The sequence below is a fragment of the Protopterus annectens genome, chromosome 4.part1 (assembly GCF_019279795.1).
Source record: "Protopterus annectens isolate FY-2018-M chromosome 4.part1, PAN1.0, whole genome shotgun sequence".
NCBI lineage: Eukaryota > Metazoa > Chordata > Ceratodontiformes > Protopteridae > Protopterus > Protopterus annectens.
The window spans coordinates 792852717-792878320 of NC_056734.1; the positions used below are offsets into that span (position 1 = coordinate 792852717).

Here is a 25604-nt window from a genome sequence, read left to right on the forward strand (position 1 = left end):
ATCACTATTGCTGTGGGGATAGGGTTACATCTGCCATGGTTCCTGAACCTGACTATGTGCAGATGCAGCCATTTTTAGCATCCTTAGGATCCCTGCTGCAGTACACTGGTGTGTCATGCTGACACCCCCCTACCTTCAGCCTTTTTGCAGATGCTTGACAAGTATGGCCTACACATATGTGTCAGTTTGCAGTGTCCCATACACTGAACACCACATGTTACAGCCTAGTCCCAGCTGATAATGTGGACCACAGTAATACATTATGCCATAGTGTAACTCTGCAACAGTTGCCATTGTCCAACAGGTATATACACTGGCATTGCATTGCATACGGTTGATGTTTCTAACATGTCCCTACAGTAGGCCATGTCTCCCACCATTTTATTACTCCCTATGGACACATTCCGCAATGACAGGATGTTAGTTATCTTGCAGGTGTCTGAAATACCCTTCCAATACCCAATCATGGTCACCACTGTGATGCCGTGCATTTAACAGCAACAATAACTGCCCATGTACAGCATGCATTCTGAGTAGGTGTGTTAGATGTGTGCATGGAATATACCATAGCCATTACAGGCCCGGTGTATTGGCTAGCATCAACATAAACCATACTCACCAGCTACAGGTTGCTGCCTTGGTGGTATATCGGAGGGACATACATCAGAGGGTGAGAGATGCAAAGTCAGTGGCCACACCTGTGTCATTGCTACAGGGTGGGTGCAGCATTAAAATACTTCAACAGTACATTTCTGCAATACTACCACATATGCACATCTGTTTATCACTACTATGCAGCAATAAACTATATCTATGACATGTCAGATATGCATGATCTACCTGTACAGATGTGGGTGTATACGCAACAGTGGTCTACTGATGTGCCCTGTGGCCTTACCTGCATGATCCTCAGCCAGTGTGTGGGTAGCACCCACCTCCACAATGTTGTCTGACAGTTGTTGTCTATGTAGACAGGCAGGTGCCACGAGGCTGGCTAGGAGCTCCTACACACGTGACAGGGGGAGATGGATGGCATGGCCCCCCTGTTGCGAGGAGATCCTCCTGGACTGCAGCAACACCCTGACAGGCATTGTGAAGCAGGTCAGAACAATGATGCTGGACCTGCTCATAACTGCGGTTGTGCAGTCCGACATCATGGACTATTTCATTCCACAGGGCAGTCTGCTACTGCTGATTATGGGCAGCCCAGCCAAACAAGACATGATAGTGCTGGATTAGTTGGTTTACCACAATGTGTTCTCAACAGCTGAGTAAGCCGGAAGCCTCCCATGAGACATCTTGCCTGAAAGACATAAAGATGGACACAGGTGTGAGCAAGTTATGCAGCAAGGTTACCACATTTCTTAATACACATCACTGTCAACCCCCACCATATCAGCAACAACAAACTGCACACAGAACTCAATAGGTTTGGCTACAGCTTACCTACCAGTGGGGCAGATATTGTATTGTACCACACTTTGTGCAATGTGTTTGTACCCATGTTCCCTGTGTGGACACTATCATTGCTGGCCTGTTACAGACTATTCACTTGCATGCTATTGTCAGGGCCACTATGGTTCCATATATGCCTGTGATATGCTTGCTATGTGGTTGCTGCACAACTGACATTCTGTGTTATTGGGGATATCTATGCATGCTGTTGGACATGTTCCAGGATTGTGTAGACTATTACTACCCACATATGTTCTATAACAGTGACACAATAACATGTTTATGTAATATTGGCCAGCAGAACCATCTCTCCAAACTCATCTGCCCATGTTTCCAGGCCACATCACATGTGGGACTCACCCTAGGGCCTCCTCAAGCACTGGTCCAGCAGTACCTTCAGGAGGAACCAACTCAGGGGATGTTCTCCCCCCTTGGGGTACACACAGACATGATCTTTTCCCCTGAGGTCAGGTCCACGGTCTGTTCCATAAGGGGCTCAACAGACACATGTGGGATGTGCTACATCACCGTGAGGCACCCAGTACAGATTCACAGGGTCCACATGCTCCTTCTGCTTAGCCTCCAGGCCAGTCATCTTAGGGACATGTACTGCTGTTGTGAGTAGCAGTGGGTGGGAAGCTTGTTCCCATTGCGTCCATACTGGGGCCCATGGGGTGTCCACATCACAGACCACACACACCATCCAGGGTGTTTACCCACCACATGTGTCACATATCACCCCTGTAGGCTGTCATATATATCTACCAACCCTGACCACCTCCACAACTATACCTGCCATACTTCCCCATATTCCCATTCCATACTTCACAGACAAGGGGAATGTGGTCCCAACAAGGGGTTCACATGTGACATTCCCATCCATGTTGCACACACTGACAGCAGTAGATATCTGTATGTATTGCTATGTGTGCTGTTCCCTCGCACATAGGATGCAGCACAGTGGTGTTAATATAGGGGACATGTATTTACATACATATATGTTTGTGTGTCCATCATTATGGCATTACTTCTACCACCAGCTATTGGCCACAGTAATATACATGCTTCCCATTACACAACACACACTATGATGGCTTACATCTTATCAGTCAATGTTGCTCTGCACAGTTGATGGGTATGGCCCACAACCTACAGGGACAGACCCTATTGTCCTTAGCAGTTGTTCAGCTGAACATCATTACAACAGCAACACCTGATGGCACATATAAATCATTCCACATCATCTATCCCATTATTATGGACCAAGTACTATAGTTAATTACATGCATATATACTTCACATACCTGTTCTGGGAATGATGTCTTTTCTGGATAGTTTGCTGGATTTTCTTTGTGTGTTTGATTTTGCCTCTCTCTCTCTCTCTCTCTCTGTCTCTCTCCTCTCTCTCTCTCTCTCCTCTCTCCTCTCTTGGACTTTGTAGGTGATGCACATGATCAGCTGATGGCCTCTGCACCAATCAGTGTCCTCCACTTGCTACATGCATGCAGCATGCTGTGTAGTACTATCAGTTACCACTGTCATGGCAACCAACTACTATAAATCCCTACATCATGTGGGAGTGGTCCCTTTACCTTTCCTGTATGATGGACATCCTTCCTGTGTGTGGGCAGCAGTGTTAGAGACAGCCGGAAGCTATACCTATTACAAGAGAACATGCATACTCAGGCCAGCTACATATTTGTAGGAGGTTCCAGAACTACAGACAGAGTGTGAGTAGTGTTGCTGTATGCATTGTATAGCACCAATATTACAGGGTTTGTGTGTACATACTAGTTTAACTTGGAATGTAGTCTGTCTGCATTGCTCTCAACTGTGGGCCTATCCACTTGATGGCCAGAGGTGTGCCTATTATGTTTTGTCTGTCCACCACACCAGTCTTGTGTCAGATATATCACTGGCAGTGTGTGTGTGTTGAGTGCTATCAGTACATGGCTACATCCATGTCTGTTTCTAACTTCATATTCCTGACTAAGGGTATGTTGTAGACGATCCTGTAACACCAGCGACTTGGTTAGTGTATGACAACAGTATTTCACATATGGGCCTGTGTTCCAGCCTCTGTCCTCCACCTACATACCAGGCTTTGTACATATGACATGCTGTCAGGAATTGTTATGTAGTGGGCTGTGAGTATGTCATGCAGCCATTCCTGCCATCGGTCAACTGCTGTAGTTGCCCCCACACATATTGTGGGGCTGGGCATATATGTGTGGGCTTCATCTACAGAATACATGTGTGCCCTTATGCACTTCAGAGGCCAGTGTACGTAACAATGGTATATGGCCCTGTATTATTCAGTCTATGGGGGGATGCACCATAACTAAACTAGGCTGTTACAACATGTGGGGGTATCAGGGGTGAGCTGCTTTAAGGTGTCTGGATGTACATTAACATACAATTCACCTTGGGTAAATGCAGGCCTACTGCTTCTTGCCATACAGACTGTTCTGTTTGTCAGTGTGATTGTGATGGTGTCAGTTATGCCTTGTTATGTAACAGATACATCCCATTTTGTCAACTGAGGTCTTTACCTCCTAGGAATTGTGTACAGACTGTAGTTAGAGGCTCCTGGACTATACATCTGCATTATTTACTGTTGATTGAATGTTATCCTGTGGCTCAGTCTGTCTTTACTATTGTACTACTTGAAGGTCTTGGACTGGACAGCAACATATGTAAACCTTTCCAGACTACTGTATTAATATAACTGTTCCTCAGTTGCATTACTCTGTTTATGTGTATGTCAAAGTCTAAAGAGCTTTATGACATGGCATATACAACCGTAATAGTACACAAGTAAATCTTTCCCATGTATGCAAACCTGTGTGTGGTGTTATATCCTTTGACCTCTCTGTGGGTATATGTTGCAGGCAACAACTGTCATTTGTATGGGTGGCTCATACAGTGTCCAGTTGGAAAGGTGGCAGCTGTAGGCATAGTGGCTGTTCTGTGTTGTGTGAACCTTCTATATATGTATCTTCCTATACATATCTGTGTGTGTGTATGTGCAGTTACATATATATCTGTATATATGTATCTATATATCTATATCTATATCTATATATCTATATCTAGCTATATATATATATATATATATATATATATATATATATATATGTATGTATCATCAAATATTTGTCTGTGTATATGTATAGGAATGTTGATTGCTTCAACATTGTACATTCCCTATGGTAGCCAGACTGTACTGCATGATATGTTACTGATACCAGCCTGACATCAGACAGGTGGGATGGAGTACTGTTAACATCTTGTGCCCATGTTGTGTCAGGTCTTGGTTATGGGATTTGCAACAGTTGATATTGTATTGCAGGGCAGACGTGTTTGGCTGTTTGGGGGTATCTATACATAAAAGACGTATGTTGTTTGGGCCCCCACATCCCATTACCAGTGCATGTGGACATATATGTTTTTGTTATATTCTCTTTTATATCTATAGATATATGTCTGTGTATACCTATATAGATATATATTTATGTTTACATATCTATATATTGCTCTGTATATATATATATATATATATATATATATATATATATATATATATATATATATATATATATATATATATATACATATAGAAGATGTGGACATATGTATCTACAAATGTATGAATATATATATATATATATATATATATATATATATATATATATATATATATATATATATATATATATATATATATATATATATATATATATATATATATATATATATATATATAGATATATATATATATATATATATATATATATATATATATATATATATATATATATGTATATATATATATATATATATATATATATATACACATATATAGATATGTTATATCTATTTAGATGCAAATATATATACACACACACATACATCTACATATGTAAATACATTTCCTGTACTGTTGAATGACTGTGCTGGATGATATGTTTGTGACAACATCATGGTTATGTATATCTGACATGGCTTAGTAATAAATCACTTTGGCTATTGTGTGCAGAGTCCTGGGTTTGATCCTTGCAGATGCTGTTTATTTTGCTGCTGGGCAGAACAAGGGCCATTGGATACACAGTGATTAAGTCACTTTTAAGCAGTTGTAAGCGGTTTTGCGTGAGTTTGTGCAGAGGTAAGCACTGCTAACTTCCAGTTACTGTTTCTTATACTCAGTTAGCCTCTAAATTGCTTAACCTGTGTAGGCAATGCTTACCCCCATGAAACAAGCTTAAACCAGCTTACTGTTGCTTAAAAGTGCTTACTCCCACTTACCCCTGTGCTAATTTCTTTAAAAGAAAAGAAAAAAGGGTTTATAGGAAAGTGGTGAAAAAGGGGCACAAAGAGGGAAAGACAGTAGGGAAAATAGCTAGGGTTGTGCAGGAGGGTGTATGTAAGGTCTATAGCTGCATTTCTTCTAGTTCAACAGCTGTGCATATACACTGAATTTGGATGTAGATTTGGACACTCAAACCCCTGGGAGAGGGGTGAGGACAACAATCATATGTTGTGATGCCAATTAGACCAGATTACATGTGTCCAGTGGACATGTGTGCAAAATGGACAGCTATGTATGGGGCAATGTATTTTTTTGGGAACAGATTGCTCTTTATTTTTTTTCAGTGAGAGTGGGATGTTGGGGAGGGATAGTAGGTATATTTGGGGAGGTAGGTTGGAAAGGTTAACAGACAAGACAAACAAGGTGCATACAGGGGCTGTATATGACACATGTGGGGGGTAAACACCTTGATGGGGAGGGGTGTTAGAAATTTGGAAGCCCATGAGCCCCATAGTGGAGACAGAGGGACTGATGTCCTCCACCCATGGGCAGCCATCACTGCACATTCACAACCCCGAAGGTGGCTGTGCTGGGGGTTGAGTAGGAGAGCCAGTCTGACCCTCTAGTTGCAACACACGGCCCTCGAGCTGGCATAGCAGATCTCCAAACTGCTGATTGAGCTCGCTACACACCACGACCCATACCTGGTGATGGCTGACAGGTTCCTGCCCGCGCCTGCTCCAAGGGGGGGGTGAGCCCCATCCCCTTGAGGTGGTTCCACCTGAAGGTTGTGCAGGACCAATGGACAATGAGGTCCCAGGTTGAGCCCTAGACGTGCTGGTGCCCAGTGCCACGGCCAGCTTAGGTGGGACAGGTGGGTCCGCTTTAACCCGCATTCCCATACGTGCTATGGTGTTTATGGTTTATCAACATGTTTGGGTTAGTAATAGCAACACATTCCAGGATTAGGTATAACAGCATGCATAGATATTCCCATTAACCCAAACACCAGATATGGAACATTTGCATAGCAAATGGAACACATGCATATATGGGATCACAGTGGTAATAACAACAGCATGCAGATACATTGATGGCACCATGCCACCAATGGTGGAGTATTTCAACATAGCACACACATAAAAACAGATTTAAATAATTATCAAACAATAGGACATATGTCCCAACATGACAGTGAAGTCATCACATACCAGTTGAGGTGGGTATTTAGTGTATTGCTGGAGATATGGTGGGGGGAGAGAAAGATGTCAATTAACAACTAGTATATTCCTGTAGTTCACATTACTTTCCTAGTTAGTGATGTTATCTGTACCTTACAAGTATTACTGCACTACCCTATTGCCTTAGTTTGGACAGTGATATGGCTGTCAGCATCTATATACATGAACTGGTTTTACCTGCAATATACACATCTTACCTGGTATACCTGTGGAGAAATTGTTTGTTAACACTAACTGTTTCTACACATACACCCAGATTCCAGGTTGATGTTATGCACATACCTGTCCATCTCTTTTTGCACAGAGTCTGGCCATGTCTTGACCACATGCAGGTGAACCAGGACATATGTAGACTATTGCCCTTGTCAACTTTTAGTGACTTACAACACTCATACAGGATTTCCTAGACAGTTATATTATGTAGCACAGTGTGGGTGACAGTGATCAGTGATACCTTATTATTCATTCTGCAACACTCACAATGTCATACAATACCAGAGTAAACAGTACCAGTACAGGGTATCAAGCTTTTATTTCTCGGCACAGTGTTCGTATCTGACATACCTGTGGGAGCAATGTTTGTTAGCACTACTTGAATGTTGCCACAAAAAAATACCAGATTTCACATTAGTATTCTGCACTTACATCTCACTCTGTTACTGTACACACTCTGGTCACAGCCTGACAACATGGGGGTCTAGATGGGACATACTTGGCTTATTACGCTCATAACAGCTTGGGGAGTTGCTACAGTAACAGTTTTTTTTTTCTTATAGATGTGTGACAATCAATTGTATGTCTTGTTTGCAGCCTATACGTCTGGGATCATCCTACTGATTTCCCAGGGGGACAGGGTGACAGGCAGCAGATATGGGCCAATATACTGGACATTCTGGACATATCTGTACAGTTGTGGGGTATGATTCTGTATGCAGACTACTTCTACTCCAAGGATTCAGACCATGTATGTGCCTGCTAACACTAAAACACTATCCATCACAGCTGTATGTGCTATATGGATATTGCTGCATATCTATCTCTTATCTAATTTCTGTGTATAATTCTCCTGTGGTTTTACATTCTGACCTTGCATTACATCACTCTTATACAGGATTTCCTAGACAGTTATATTATGTAGCAGAGTGTGGGTGACAGTGATGAGTACTACCTTATTATTCAGAGCAACTGCAACACTAACAATGCCATACAATACCAAAGTAAACAGTACCAGTACAGGGTATCACTCTTTTATTTCTGGGCACAGTGTTCGTATCTGATTGTGGGAGCAATGTTTGTTAGCACTACCTGACTGTTGCCACACAAAGTACCAGTTTTACATTAGTATTATGCACTTACATTTCACTCAGTTACTGTACCCACTCTAGTCACAGCTTGACAACATGGTGGTGTAGATGGGACATACTTGGCTTATTACTCTCATAACACTTTGGGGAGTTGCTAGAGTGATGGATTTGTTCTTATAGATGTGTGACAATCAGTTGTATTTCTTGTTTGCAGCCTATGCGTCTAGGATCATCCCACTGATTTCCCAGGGGGGGCTCAGTGACAGACAGCAGATAAGGGCCAATATACTGGACATTCTGGACATATATGTACAGTTGTGGGGTATGATTCTGTATGTAAATTACTACCACTCCCAGGATTTGAACCATGGCTGTGTGTGCTAAAAATACAACAGTTTAGGTCTCAGTTGTGTACGCTATTTGGATTTTGTTTTCAAGCTTTTCTCTGTTTTCTGTCTATGTCTTTCCCAGTTGTAGTAGCTGACCTCTGGAGATTACATCAGTCATATACGGACATTCCTACATGTTTTTAATTTATGTTGTACATTGTGGGTAACAGTGCTTAATACAACAGTACTATTAAGTAATTGCAAATCTACATTACCATATGATACCAGAGTAAACACATGCAGTCCAGCAGTTAGACCTTCATTGTCAGGCTATTATGCTTTCATTTACATACAACCTATATAAGACTCTTCCTGCTATATTCACTGGTGTATGCAGTACTTGCCTTATACAATACAGGCTTTATACAGGCAATTGATTTACCAATACAGTTAGATTTATTTCCTATGAGAGTACATGCAAGAGTATTACTAACCTGCCTTGCAACCCAACCTCTGCAAGAAACAGCCATGGGTTTCCTGTTTCACAGCCTGATCACTTGCCACTGTGAAGGACATAAGAGGAATATTTAGCCATACCTATCCATAATATACATGACCTGGCAATTATTACACAGGTATTGGAGTGATACTTGCACACTACTGGGACCTCGCCTGTTGTCCTAGCCTCTTGGATCCACTGATCCAAGGGATTCCCCTTTCATCACTTCAGGTCGGCATGGTGATGCCTGATCTGCTCACCATTTTGGGGTATATCAGTGGTGATCGGAGGTCATGGGAGAGATGGTCTTAGGCTTCCGCTTTATATTGGGAACCTTGGTACTGGCCCTGCAGCAGTCTCTGCTCATGGTCTTTGACAAGGAGTCCTGCCATGACTCTGGACTCCTGGATTCCTCAGTGCTGCACCCAAAAGTGCACTCCCTCTCCTATTCTTGACATGATGCCTGCAAGAGGAAGCTAAAACCAGTTATGAGATGTATTCCTGCCTGTTGGGTTTAAGTAGGGCAGACTTCCTTCACTTTGCCGTGATTTGATGGTTTTGAAAAGGCTAAGCTATGGGAAAACCTTCTTACCTAAGGTTGACATTGTTTAAGGGAGTATATCACTGGGCAAATTGAGTTAGCTGACCTACACATTGCTTACACCTACTAAGCTGATCTGTGCAATGCTTAGCATTGCTTAATATTTACTTTGCATTATATTTGCTTTTTTGTATTGATTTATTATTCATTACGTGTTATATATATATGTCTGGTACCCATGATTTATGTGTATGTACACTGTATGGGGTCCTTGTGTTTAATAGGGGACTTCAACACTCCATTACAATTACACGTCACATCTGAGCTTACTTCAGTACTCCAGTTCACATATTTATGTTATGTAGTAGGTTATAGAACATATGACTGTATACTGATTCCTTTCACATGTTCAGCTTGATTTAACTATAGTGAGGATTTGTTTGGTGATACCTCATTTAGTTACTAATAGTGTCACTGAATCTGCAGAATGTATGCATCTATAACAGAACATAGGCATTTTTAAAGGAGTTAAACACTTTTATCAGAACTAATTATTTACCATTTAAAGTATCTAAGTGGAGAATAACAGAATTTAAAGAGAAAAGAATCTAAGTACAACCATTTAACAAAGTTCAAAAGTTCAAATGATGTCATCACGGTTGTTTTCTCAAGCAGCAGCTTCATAAACTTGTTTAAAAGTATCTAAATAGGCTCATGCACAGCAGACATTGTCTCTAGTGTAGAAAAAAATCATGTTCAGAGGGTAATTAAGATCTTGAAGCTTTTAGAGTTTACAGAAAGCAAAAAAAAAAAAACACTCAAGCTGCCTTGTCAGTGCATGTCATGAATCTTCATAATGATCAGTCACACAAGCCACCAGTTTCCTCACAAAACATCAACATCATGAAAAAAAATAACCCTTTCATATAAAAACAGCTATTTAGAAGTAACAACAGCTGCCTCAAATCAAAAATCATATTACAATATTTCATTTACCGACCAGTTAATCAAACCAGAGAGAAAACAAAGGAACCTAGTGTGTGTGTGTGTGTGTGTGTGTGTGTGTGTGTGTGTGTGTGTGTGTGTGTGTGTGGATATATATATATATATATATATATATATATATATATATATATATATATATCTTGTATTTAGCTATCTATAAAACACTATTAATGGACTGCATTAATGTTTATATGTATCTAAATAAAGAGTCTAAAACATCTAGTTAGAAACACTAATCAGAAACACCTTCTTACCCCACCACTGACCCACTAGAAAAAAATGCACTTTGGTATTAAGTCAAATTATAGTATTACTGAAGAATTAGAAGATACACCATTTGTAGTTATTTAAAATGGAAAAGTATGTAAAGTACTTACAATGGAGAAAAGAAAGAAAAGGAACATTAGCAACAAAAAAATGGGAAGAAAGAAAGAGAGAGAAAGAGAGAGAATGTTATTTAAATATTCAGTACTATATGTAATTATAAGCAGATATAGAAAGGAAAAGAGAAAGTTAATAATAAAGATGATTCACATTATCTTACAGCAGAGGCTTTCCAGAATCAAACATATTATGATTCATAAAACAAAGTATTTAAAATTAGAAGGAATTTATTAATTTGTCCTTTACTTTCTTAGTTTTGTTTGCTCCTTCTTTCACAGACCATCCATGATTTGTTGCCTGTCTCTTCAAACTCTGGAATGACCACTCCATTTCTTCTACGTCCAGCAGTATTTTCTTCTTTTGGATAAATTCTACTGCTTCTTGTAGGGAATCAAAGATCTTCACTCCTTCTGGGAAGGTGATTTTTATTCTTGCAGAAAAAATAATTTGAGCTTTAATATTGGCTTTTTTCAAGGACTTAATTAGAGGAGCACACTCCTTTCTTCTGGATATGACTGTAGATGTGTAGTCATTGTAAAAACAAATACATTTTTCACTCATCTTGATAGGGGAATTAGTTCAAGCTGATTTCAGCACTAAGTCCTTGTCTTGCGAGGAAGGAAATCTAACTATTATAGACCTGGGGTTAGATGAACTCAGAGATGAAGCTGGATTTGCCAGGGACCGATGAGCCCTCGCAATTCCAAAAGAGAGGGATTCAGGCATGTTTAGTGCTGATGAAAACCACCTATTGAGGGAATGAATCAGGTTAGCACCCTCCTCCTTCTCAGGAATTCCATATATTCTTATATCTGTCCTTGATCTACTTTCAAGGTCTTTCAGTTTCTCAATCAGCCTGGTGTTTTGTTTCAGAAGAAATTTATTGTGATTTTCATTTTCTGTCACTCTAGTATCTAGGTCAGTTACTGTTTTTTTTTTTTTTTACTATTCCATTTAGAAGTTCCAGTTGCTTACTGCATTCTTGTTTAATAATATCCATTTTGTTTTCGAATTTGTCCATTTTTTAGTGACAGTTCTTGGATGTTTGTTATGATAAGATGTAGTTTTTTCTTCACTGCACTCTCCTGGTGTGGGTTCTTAGAGTTGCTCATGTTAAGATCTCCAGTAGAAAATGTCTTGACAGGCATAATTAAAAAATTCTCTTGACTATGTATTAATTTTTAGAAAATAATAAAAAGCCCATGTTAATCTAAATTTAAGTATGCTTTTAGTTAGATTTTTCTAAAAATTAAAGTATATTTCTTGTCAGGATATTAAAATCTAAGCAGAGCTATGGATTTCTGCTGCTATCAGACTGGCATTTTGGCCACGCCCCCTTTAGTCAGTTTTAATTGACAATTATTCTGAAAAAAATCTTTGCAATATACAGAGCACAACAAAGGACATTGAGAAAAGAGGAAGTAGAGAGTGATCAAAATTCACTGGATCTAAATGGATTGCAAAACAGATAAAGTATTCAAGAACTTAGGAATTTAATAATACTTACATATGAATAACTGATTTCTTCTTCAGTGCCTTTTTACCTAGTAGCTATATAAAATAAGCATAAAGCTACCTATCTTAATACTGTATTTTATGCAATAGAAAATACTTTAATGCAGTCCATGACTACAGACTGGCATATATATATATATATATATATATATATATATATATATATATATATATATATATATATATATATATCCATATATATATATATATATATATATATATATATATATATATATATATATATATATGCCACTGAAGTCAAGGAGCATAAAAACAAATGTAAAACAATAAAGATGTGACCTTCAGAAATGATGATATAATAGCTATCAGATGTACAAAAAATGTTCCTTTCAAGCTTAATGTTATCCTCCTTTTCTTTTACTTCATTTTGCATTGCTTCAGCTGCTTCAGAACAATATATGGGATTGTTAAATAATTAAATAAGGAGCATATGTCTTTATTAGTATATGACCCTATTTAGATGGGTCCATTCTAAAGACCACAGTGCAGAATTATAAATAGGTTCATAGGTTCATAGGTAGGTACTAGGCTATCGGCCCAAGGGCCTATGTAAGCCTAGCCAACAAGGTTCCCGGGCTTATGCCACCCAAGAAAGTTATTTTCCTGTGCCACTGTCCAGCAGAGATGCAGAAGTGATCCCCGGGGTGTATTTCCTATTTCCCATCCACTCATCAAGATTTTTCTTGAAGAGTACTCATGAAGAACTTTGCTCGACATAGATGGGTAGCCTGTTCCAGAGTATGGGAAGTTTCTGGGACAGGAATCTATCCCTTCAGCATGTCCTGTTTATTGTGGTGACAAGGTTTAGGTCCCTAGAGCGTGTAGCTCGGAGTGGTTGGGATTTCTTTAGGTGTATCATGTCCAACAGCTCTGGGTTTGACATAGCTTTATATGTTAGGCAGAGATCACCTCAGAGTAGGCGATATACTACGGAGTTAAGCTGGAGTTTTTTGAGACGGTCAGTGTAGGGCATTTGTTTGAGGCCAGTAATCCTCTCTGTGAGGTTCTTCTGTGGTCTTTCCAGCTGCTGCAGATGTCTTGTGAGGTGCATTCCAAAAGGGGCATTGTACTCTATTACGGGTCTAATGAGTGTTGAATAGAGGGGAACAATGACCTCTTTTTTCCTGGATGAGAACCCTTTTATGATGAGGTGTGCCACATAGAAGGACTTCCTGACTACTGTGGTGGTGACCATCAAAGGAGAGACTACTGTCCACCTGCGTCCCAAGGTCATCACACATTCAGTGTTAAGTAGATTGCTGCCTATGTGGTAGTTCATAGGTACAGAGTTTTTATGAAAGGGGATGACACTACACTTTTTGGCGTTGACCTTGAGGCCATGGCTCTGACACCAGGCATCTGTCTCAGCGAGGCCCTTCTGTAGAATGTCCACATCATTTGGGGACTTGACTATGGCTCCTAGTTTGCAGTCATCTGCAAACTTCATTAGCCAGAGGCCTTCTGTGTTAGCCTGTACTTCAGAAAAGTAGATACCAAACAGGAGAGGTCCCAGGACTGAACCCTGTGGTACTCCACTTGTCACTGGTTTGAGGTCAGATTTGGAGTCTGCAACTTTTACAGTGTGGGTTCTGTCAGTGAGCCAGTTGGCAACCCATCTTGTGACGTAGGGATTTATACCTGGTTTAGTGAGTTTAGCTATAATTCCAGAATGGGGGATGGTGTCAAAAGCCTTGGCGAGGTCAAGATAGGCTGTGTGAACCACCTTACCCTCATTCCTTAATATAAATTAATACTGATTTTACACTGGTGACTACAAAACAAAAACATTTTTTTAAATCAATAAAGATACAGTTTCTTTTTCACTCATTTAAGAAAAAAATCCCCTAGGGATGAAGGGTAATGAGTGAATGCAGAGACTCCTGTTCAAGAGAAAAGGCATCCATCTGCCACAACCCTTTCTGGCAGGATCTGGAGCACAACTTCAGTTGTTTGTTTAGGGTAGAGGCAGAGAGATCTACTTTTACTTATTTATTTCAGTTTGATGACCAGGGAAGTCCACTGGGCCAAGAAGAGCCCGTTTTCAGTGGAGACCTGAGGAGAAAAGCTCCAATGACAAACAACAAACAAGTAAATTACAAACATATACAATGTATGGCACAGACCACAGCTGGACTAAGTCAAGAAAGACCTCAATCTTTCTCTCTCTAACATTATTTTGTTTAGGTCTCAGGGGCATCTACTCAGGTTGTCTGCCAACAGGTTATCTAGCCCTGGGATATAAGAGTCTACTGTAGTTCCTATACCAGCTCCCAGAGCTCCACTGCCAGCCTGCACAGATGCTAAGAGCTGCCAGAGCTCCACTGCCAGCCTGCACAGATGCTAAGAGCTGCCAGAGCTCCACTGCCAGCCTGCACAGATGCTAAGAGCTGCCAGAGCTCCACAGCCAGCCTGCACAGATGCTAAGAGCTGCCAGAGCTCCACTGCCAGCCTGCACAAATGCTAAGAGCTCCTCAAAAAGCTTTAACTCTCATCTTCCTGTTTATATGTTTCTCGTAATATCCTGTATGTCTGCCTAATATTGATGTATGTTATTTAAGAATATATGTTTTAGTTCTCATTTCATATAAATTACAATTTTCATTTTTCATGCAAGTGATGCTTACAGTGTACTTGTTTTCCTTAGGTCAAACTGATTCATGTCTACATCCAAATGGCACAAAAATATGTTGCAGAGGATGCAGATCAGATTCATACCAATGCTGGTGTGATCCAGAATGTGAAAAGTATGGAGACTGCTGCTTTGATTATAATGCAGTTTGCCACCCAGGTAATTACAGTTATGAAAACTGTGAAATAATGTAGAACTATCATTTTCTTATGCTTCTTGATATAAATTGATAAATTTATGCATAGTGAACCATTATCAGTCTATGTACATACAAGAGGGTATTGTAATTATTGGCATTTGGAGATTTTGTAAAACAGTCAGACCTGTAAATTAACTATCATATACACTGTCATTGTCCTAAACTTTTTAAGCTGAATTTGCCACAGCAGCCCAGAAACCATCGAACCATGTCCTGTATCAGCTTTTTCAGCCCTCATTCCTCTAAACATTGCATGACACCAGAAGGAAGAAGCTAAAATGTGGGACCTAAGCCATGCAGTAACAGGAGCTATGAAATGTCTTGATGCTTCTTACAGCCTATATATTTGTCATCCCACAGGTGCATTTCAGTGATCTGTCGTGCTGAGCAATTAGGAGTACATGCTTCAGCACAGACACAGTTTTTAACTTAACTGCATGCACTTCCTGGCCAGGTCATGTCCCTGATTTCCTGAGTGTAAAAATATACCATAAAGCTTTCTACCAAATTGTTTCTCCTCTGACAGGGTTTTTGCCCAAACCCTTCATGCAGAATACTCACTCTTGTCTCTCACTGTCTGTATTCTTTTGCACGCATACCGCTAGAATCAGGGTCATATGGGATGAAGTGATAGCCACAGCCTCTGTTTCATTGGACCAGACTACACCGCTCAGAATTTTAACTCAGACTGCATGTCTGTTACTATTTCTATAAATGCATTTCTGCAGGTGTTAGTTTCCTCCCATATCCCAAGGTATGTAGCTGGGAAAATATGCTCCTGAAATTACTTGAGATGCACACGTAGTTTATGAGTGAGTAAATGAGAATGCATTCTGCAATAGACCAACATCCTGTCCAACCATGTTCAAAGTAAGTTTCAATAACTTATGCTCACTGGCTTCAGGATAATTTCAGGCATTCCCATGTACCTAAAAAGGATGAAAGGATTTAAATAGGTTATGTAAAATACCGGTGGATGGAAATATTACTATTACAAGATTATTCTGAAACAAACATAAATGTGCATGAGCATTTTCCAGGGCATATATGTCCTATTTAGTTCTGTATATACTGCACACATGCAATTTAATTTTCTTTTATTTAATTTATATTTTAATCACATAGTTTATAGTAGATAATAGTCAGCTTTCATTAATAGGTTAAGTACCACTGTCTCATAATATGTTTAGATTAAAGCTTGGGCATGTGAAAAGATCCCATTAAATTCAAAGGAAGTTCATAGCAAACTTGTATATATTACGTGGAACTGTATTTTCTAGTTCAAGGAGTGGACTGCAGAACAAGAATTCATGACACTTATCAGAATACAATAAAAAAGCACTGAAGCTAGAAAATGTCAACAATTAGATATTCGGAAAAAGGTAAAAAAAAGTGTTTTTGAAAAAGGCATCCCTGAGTATCCTACACATACACATCCTTTTAATATACTATTTGTAATCGCATTAAGTAGAAAAAAGGTAAACACTTTGTAAAAATAATACTGACCGTTTTGTCACAGCTGTAACATGTTGCTACAAGAAAAATATAAAAAAGCTTGTAGGAAAACATTTTAAAGTTCATAAAAAATATGTAAGATAAGTCATAAAATGTCTTAATATGCTTTTGTCAAAAATCAGATTACAAACAAAGCATTACAAAAAATCACTAATGCCAGTCCTTTTGTTTAAATGGGGTAGTGACATTCCAGTTTTGCCAGTGAAAGAGCCACTAAAGGGGTTCAATTCTACAAAATGCTCCCAGGGAATAACAGAAACTTATGATATGCCCATACGTTTATGTTTTACAATAATTTAAAATAGTATATATGAACATATTTTGAACAGGTCAATTAAACATATAACGGGTTGATTTTCAGTTTCAGCCTAGGGAAAAAGAATTAAAAAAAATACAAAGTCAGAAATGAGAAGAGAAGCAGAACAGTTAAAATAACGGACATTAAGCATACTCTGTATAACTTGATGGCTTCCTCCATCTTTCTGCAAAATGTTCTTTGTACTGTTAAAACATAACCATTACATTTCCTCATTATTTTCTCATGCATTTATTTTATGTAAGTAGTCATTTGTCTGGGCACAGAAGAGCCGACTAACTCTGATATAAAGGTCAGAGAACAAATATGATTTTAATATAATAGATTAAAAGAGTGTCCTTTGGTATTTGGTAAAGTAAATCATTTTTTACCACAAAGGACAACAAAAACAGTGTCTGCACCTTGAGCCTTTTATTGTCATATGTTTTTTTCTTTCTTTCCAGAATGTACATTTATGTTAGTAAATGCATCACTAACAGTAGATATTTGAATAATCACTGCTGTAATATCCTAAGCTATAAGAGTCATATCCTGAAAAGGATATAACAGATGGTCAGATTCCAAAGCATTAGGGCACCTTCCATGTGCACAGACTGTGACATCTTTCCTCTAGGCCGATAATCAAGGAGCCTAAATCCTCACCAATGACACTGGGGAGGGATGTTCACTTGGAACAAAAATAAATACGCACAGTAGTTCCAGATGCTGCTCTCTGTACCAAGTACAATTACCATTAAGAGAACACGAAGAACACATTTACCTCCTGGGGCTGTGTTTCCCTCTCTCTCACTAGGCCCCAAATAAGACTCCACATTGACCACAGCTGTAGAGTTGAGTCCTCAAACGAATGTTCCAAACCAAGTCCTCCACCACCCTCTCTATGAAACTATTGCTTTGTGCCCCTGCTCCAAGTAGCTCACACACACACACACACACACACACACACACACACACACACACACACATGCACGCACACATACACACACACACACACACACACACACACACACACACACACACACACACACACACACACACACACACACTCTCTCTTTGAGATTTGATTTTCAAACACACACACACACACACACACACACACACACACACACACACACACACACACACACACACTCTCTTTGAGATTTGATTTTCAAACACACACACACACACACACACACACACACACACACACACACACACACACACACACACACACACACACACACAGACTGCCCTGAGACTTCTGTCACATCTAGTATTAAAACATCATTTCAGTGCTGGATTACAGAATGACATCACATACAGCTGGCCATCTGACATCTGGTTCCCACACCATCCCCTTTATTAGAAACTAAATCAGAATCTATCACATATGTGTCATAATGCAGCTTTGCCAAGATGTGTTATAGCATCTAGAAGCTACAAAACCACTTTAAAAATTTCCACCCTTTCATGGTAGCAATTAATTCACCCCTAAGGACAATCCAGTAAGATTTCTAGTCTTGATTTTCACATGCATTTTGCATCTGGCTGCAATCAGAACTGTAAGATACAATCTTTATGGCCTAAACCATGTAATTTAATTTCAGACTCTTTTCAAAGTTAGCTGAACTGAGATTAATCTGTTCTCTTCCACTCTCCAGGTGTATTTATTTTTCTGTCCAACAGGACCCACTGTTGGCACATTTTTAACACAAGCAGCTTTACAAATACATTTTCAACACAAGCACCTGTACAAATCTGTTTGATATACAAATAACATATAATTCTTTACAAAAATCCCACTAAATATGATGACATATGTTACACATCCACTGCCTTACTTCTTCTGATATAGCTGGCAATACCTCACATCACCACGCAAACTATTAGCAAGCTTGAGCTGAGCTGACGAATAGACAAGTTTGGGCACCAAGATCTTCAGAACTCTCATGCCAATTAAGATATAATTTTCCAATTATTCTCTAACGTGTCTTTAATTTCTTTTGTGTCAACAGAAAATAGCAAAGAGAATGCTCTTATGAAACAATTTGTAAGGTCAATGGATTTATTTTTAGAATAAACTTTTAACAAAATAGGTGGATAATTAGCAATTCTTTTATCCTTAATTTCTTCTTTAACAGATTGTAGTCTTTCTTCTTTATAACCTCTGTCTAGGAACGTATCTTTTATTATGTTAATTTCATTCTGGAACACTGCATCTCTGCTGATCAAATTACTTAACCTAATAAATTGTCCTTTAATGACATTATATTCAATAAATTATGGATGTTGACTACTATAAAATAAATAGTTACAAATGTGTTTTTATGAAAAATATTACTTTAGAAAGATTAATTAGTAATATCTAACTCAATGGTTAGATCCAAAAAATTGACAAAATGAACTTTATTGCCTTTTGTGAAAGAAAAAAAACAGTGCTGTTATATAAATCTGTAAACAATTGCTGAAATTCATCTTCACTTCTATGGCATAATAACACTAGGTTATCAATAAATCTAAACTGCATCGATATCTTGCAAAAAAGTATTTTTTTTTCAGAAACGTATATTCTCACCAACTCATAACTAAGTTGGAGAACACCAGAGTGATATGGGTTTACACTGTGACTCCCTTGATCTGGATGTAATATGTATTATCAAACTCAAAAAATATATATTATCTAAAACTAATTCAAGCAATAATTCTATAGTCTTCACCAATTCATTACTAAAATCTTTCACATATTCAATTGCAGTGTTTTTGAATAATAGAAGTATATAAAGAGGTTACGCCCATGATAATTAACACAGTTTATGTTCTTCTAAATTTGTTCTTATTAAGAATGTCCAGAAGCACCTATGAATCTTTCAGATAAAACTTCAACTTCTGTACTACTGGATTAAATGTAAAATCTAAAAATACTGACAATGTCTAAGTTTGCTAAAGTCTGTTGCAACAACCAGCCTAAAAGGAAGACCTATCTCCCCATTTTGGGGAACTCTACTTTTAAGAATTTATACATGATGGAATTGGGTTGGGTTGCATGATTAGGCTTATGAAGGCCCTAGTGGTTATTAGCCTAGTATGTACCTATGAACCTAAGAGATGCAAAAGCATTGGCCTTGCAGTGGGGGATATGAGGAAGTTCATCTCCGTAAAAAACTCATATTTCCAAGTAGGGCAATCTGTAAGGAGTTTCTTTTAGCAGTTTTCTGTAGTTGGTATAGATGTGGCACCAAACTCATCTGTGGCAGCTTGATTTTTTACTGTTGCAAAATGGATTACAGAAGCAAGGTTACATGTCATCTTTAACCTCCTCATGATACAAAACTTCTAGAGTCCATTGTTCCTTTATGGTGTATACATACTCCGCCTCACACAACTCAGTGACAGTGCCACGCATGACTGATGCGTGTCCATCTACAAAGGCCTGACACAAAATGAAAATTTGGCTGGTAGACTTTGCTGAAGATTGAATGACTTTCTAAATTCCTATGCATAATTATTTTGAGTACATTTATAAATTCTGTTATTAAGCCTCTAATACCGCATTACAAAGAGATAACTACTGAATAATATCTTCTGTAACCATGGAGTCAAGGTGATTTAGCACAGGAAATTAGGCAGTTACCAGAACATGGTGGCTGCATAGATTAACTTGCAAGAAGATGACTGATGCATTACCAGATGGCTGTGTTCACTCCATGTATTCTGTGTATAATGTGTATATCAATGGTTTGCATTCCCATGCAAAAGACGTAGATAAAAAGTTCTGAACACCATAATTAACACAAAATAAGTTATGGAAGTTAAGGGTTACAGCAGAGTATGCAGGAAATAAGTAGGTGAACAACAAGCCACCATCAGATAATTTTTGTTCTTTTTTTCCAACATGCATTACAGGAAAGGCTGTTTTCTTGATGCTGTAGTACAGTTGTGATCCTTTAATGTTTTGGTGTCAACAAACTAGGCAGCACCATCTTAAACAATATCTCCTAAAACAAGCAAAAGGTGAAACACGTAAAGCTCACATTTTTCCTATTATGTCACAAAATATTGGATACAAAGTCTCTGCATTCTTCATTTATTATGTAAAAAAGATCAAATGATCCCATTTTCTATTTGCCATGGGCTTTCTTTTTGTTTCTTTGTTTGTTTTAGGAATTATTTCTTTTTCTAAATTCTAAGTGAAACCAAACATCTTTTCCTACATGAGAATATTAATAATTGTTCATATATCTTCCTATACACACACATACACACAAACATATACATACAAATATATATATATATATATATATATATATATATATATATATATATACATATATTTATATTTATATATATATATATATATATATATATATACACACACACACGCACATATATATATATATATATATATATATATATATATATATATATATATATGTATATTATAAATGTATCACATTACTGGTGGTGCAGGGGGTTTACTCTATCTACACACACACACACACACACACACACACACACACACACACACACACACACACACACACACACACACCATTTACTGCTAGGTTTTATATTCTAACTACAAGATCACACAATAACTGGGAATGAGCATATTCCAATCCCCTGTAATGTGGTAATCACACACCTGTCGAGCATCTGTTTAGTTAAAGACATTTTGTTGACAAGTAAATGTCAATGTAAAGGAGAGTCAAATAAATTACTGACCCACATGCACACATAGACAGAGAGATACAGATAGACAGAGGCATACATTAATAGATAGTTAAACATATATGGAACTGCTTAATCAAAATATACAAATGTCAACATCAATAAAGTCAAGATGAAAAGGCTGACAATGCAAAAGTCATCATGTCAATATGCATACATAAGGAAAGGCCATATAGCATGCAAACCAAACAACAACAAAAAATTAAACTGTTATACTCCCATACTCCATGCTACTAATTTCTATATCTATATAGCTATATAGCTTCATAGGTTGATAAGTTGGTACTAGGCTATTGGCCCTAGGGCCTATACAATCCTAGCCATAACAATTCCCTGGATATTTCTTCCCACAATATTTACTTCCCTGGACCTCTGTCTAGCAGGGCGACTGACATGATTCCCATGAAGAATTTCCTATCTCCCATCCAATCGTCAAGGTTCCTTTTGAAGTGGGCCAAAGAGGCGCTCTGCTTGACATGTATGGGCAGTCTATTCCAGAGTATGGGGAGTCTCTGGGTCAGGCACCTATCCCTCCAGCATGTTTTGTTCATTGTGATGACAAGGTTTTGATCCCTGGAGTGTGTGGCTCTGAGGGATTGGGATTTCTTTTAAGTGGAGCATGTTCAACAGCTCAGGGTTTGACATGGCCTTTTATGCTAAGCAGAGATTGCCTCTGAGTAGACGATATGCCACAGAGTATAGCTGGAGTTTTTTTAGACAGTCAATATAAGGCATCTGCTTTAGGCCTGTGATTCTTTTAGTGAGGTATTTCTGTGGCCTTTCCAGCTGTTGCAGATGTCTTGTGATGTACATACCAAATGGGGCATTGTACTCTATAATGAGTCTAATGAGGGATGAGTACAGTGGGACAAGGACCTCCTTTTTTCTGGATAAAAAGCCCTTAGTGATGAGGTGTGTCACATAGAAGGATTTCCTGACTGTTGCGGCAATGTGGCTATCGAAGGTAATACCACTGTCCACCTGTGTCCCAAAGTCTCTCATCACACTTTCAATGTTTAGTGTATTGCCACCTATGTGGTAATTCATGTGTACATGGTTTTTCCCAAAGGGGATAACTATACATTTCTTGGCATTAAGCTTGAGCCCATAGCTCTGGCACCAAGCATCTGCTTCTGTAAGGCTCTTTTGTAGAATATCCACATTATTTGGGGATTCAATAATGGCTCCCAGTTTGCAGTCATCTGCGAACTTTGTTAGCCAGAGTCCCTTAGTATTGGCCTGTACTTCAGAGAAGTAGATGCCAAACAAGAGCGTTCCCAGGACTGAACCCTGAGGTACTCCACTTGTCACTTGTCTGGAGCTGGATTTGGAGTCGACTACTTTTACATTCTGGGTTCTATCAGTAAGCCAGGTGGCAACCCATTGAGTGACATAGGGATTTATACCCAGCTTAGTAAGATTATCTATGATTCCAGAGTGTGGGATGGTGTTGAAGGCCTTGGTGAGGTCCTGAAAGGCTGTGTGGACCATCTTACCCTCATCCACAGCTCTGGAGACTGATTTGAAGAAGTCATTCAGGTTCAGGAGGCAAGATCGGCCCTTCACAAACCCAAACTGGGTGGAGTCCGGTGTTTGAACGTTGACAATGTCTTTGTTTATAAATTCCATGATAATGCGTTCCATGCCTTTGCAGATCAGGCTGGTCAGACTGATGAGACGTTAGTTCCTGGGATCCAAGGTGGATCCCCCCTTGTGGAGTGGGATAACTGTAGCTGTGCATCACTTGGTGGGCATGAAGCCTGAGGTGAGGCTATGATTAAACATGACACTTAGGTGAGGAGCCAGCTCATTTTATAGTTCATGTAGTACACAGCCTGGGATGTCATCTGGTCCCATGGATGCTGTATTCTTAGCTTTGTAGAGTGCGGTTTCTACCTGTGTGGCCGTGATTATCGGAATTTGGCAATCTTTTGGTATTGAGATGGGCCCTTTAGGGGGTGAGGGGGGGTGAAGTTTGCACTAAATCAATCTGCCAGGATATTGGCAATATCCTTGGGATCAGTATATTTAATGTCATTCTGTTGTAGCTCAGAGCATATCTGAGCATTGCCATTTAGATTCTTGACATAACTATAGAATGCTTTGTGGTTGTCTTTGGAATTTTTAGCAATTTTATTTACGTAACTAGCATTGGAGGATTTTATGAGGGATCTCAGCTTCTTACTGAGGCTGGTAAGGGAGTTTTTTGGATTCTGGGATTTTCCTCTTTTCTGCAACAGTTTCTTTCTTCTGTTGTATAGTTTGTTTATGGCAGGGGATCAACAGATTGGCTTCTTTTTTTGGAGGAGAGCATCTTGGTTCAGTTTGGGATGGCACGATCCATGCACAAGTGGATGTGCTCATACAGTGCATTAGTGTAGGATTCAGCAGTCGAACTTTCAGCTCCCATCTGCATGGGTGTCATGAAGTTTGTCACTTCTGACTTGAGTAGCATGAAGTTGGCTTTGGAGAAGTTTTTTTACAGAGGTTTCCTTACTGGGGAGTCGGGGTGGGATGTGGATGTCAAGGGGGATGTGCTTATGGTCAAACCTAACCAATGAGGGGGTGACCACTGGTGTGGAGCCTCTATCTACCATGTTGTTAATGACCATGTCCAGGATATTGGAGCCCCTGGTGGGACAATAGATTAGTTAATCCAGGGCATTGGAATTTATGAATTCCAAGAACTGTTGGGAAAAGGTGTTCGTACCCGAGTAGTTTTCCCAGTTAATGGCAGGGTAGTTGAAATCGGCCAATATTAGGGTGTTTGGTTGTATCTTGTCCAGTATGTTTAGAAAGGTGTAGTGAAAATCCTGGGGCATGGTGGGGGATCTGTAGCAAGCTACAATTTGGATTGCAGTCTTACGTAGTTTTAGTTGTACCTGAAGAATTTCAGCTTCATTGTGTTGGGCAACTAGCCTTGAGGTGTGAATATCCTTGGTGAATATGGACACTCCTCCACCTTTAGTGTTTCAGTCTTGGTTTGGTGGCCGAAAAGTGTGGTAAGAGTTGTAGCCTGGTATTGCAGGAGTGCTCTCTGGAGCCTTGAACCAGGTCTCAGTTATTGCACAGATATCAATGTTCTCCATTTTTAGGAGTGCCTCGAGAGAGTGCATTTTGAGGTTTAGACTTCTAGCATTGAGTAGCATTACCTTCAGATTTTGCATGCTTGTATCTGTTAGGGTGGTGGTTTTGTCCTTTGAACCTTTCCTAAAAAAAGCACTATAGGGGTGGTGAGAGCTTTAGCCAGTAACCTGACTCCCAGGGGTAACAGGTGCATACAATCTCTGGCAAGGCATCGTGGTTTGTCGATCATGTCGTCCCAGGCAGACAGATACTGGATCCCCTTTGAATGACACCAGAAGCTTAGCCAATTGTTGAAGTCAATCATTTTGTCCTTATACTGTGGTATCATTCTGGGTGAAGGCAGGATGCTACTCAGGGCTATGGTCATACCTGCCTGGGCCACATGATCTGAGAGCTCTTCCATGTCTCTTTTCATGTAGTCCAGGGAGGTACGTCTCAAGTCATTCACTCCAACATGGACAACGACAGAGTCATATCTGTACTTGTTGTGGAGTGACTTGAGTGCATGCGTTATGAGGTGGATCCTGGCACCTGACAGGTAGCTG

General features: G+C 39.2%; 1 protein-coding gene across 2 annotated transcripts in view; it reads left to right on the forward strand.

Moving 5' to 3' along the window:
* LOC122801055 (poly(U)-specific endoribonuclease-like) overlaps positions 1–25604 on the forward strand; it is a 212739-nt gene that overhangs the window by 36201 nt on the left and 150934 nt on the right. For both annotated transcript variants that reach the window (XM_044070538.1, XM_044070537.1), the window contains exon 2: positions 15248–15391. In XM_044070538.1, the coding sequence (XP_043926473.1) occupies positions 15248–15391 (144 nt within the window). The remainder of the gene's footprint in view (positions 1–15247; positions 15392–25604) is intronic.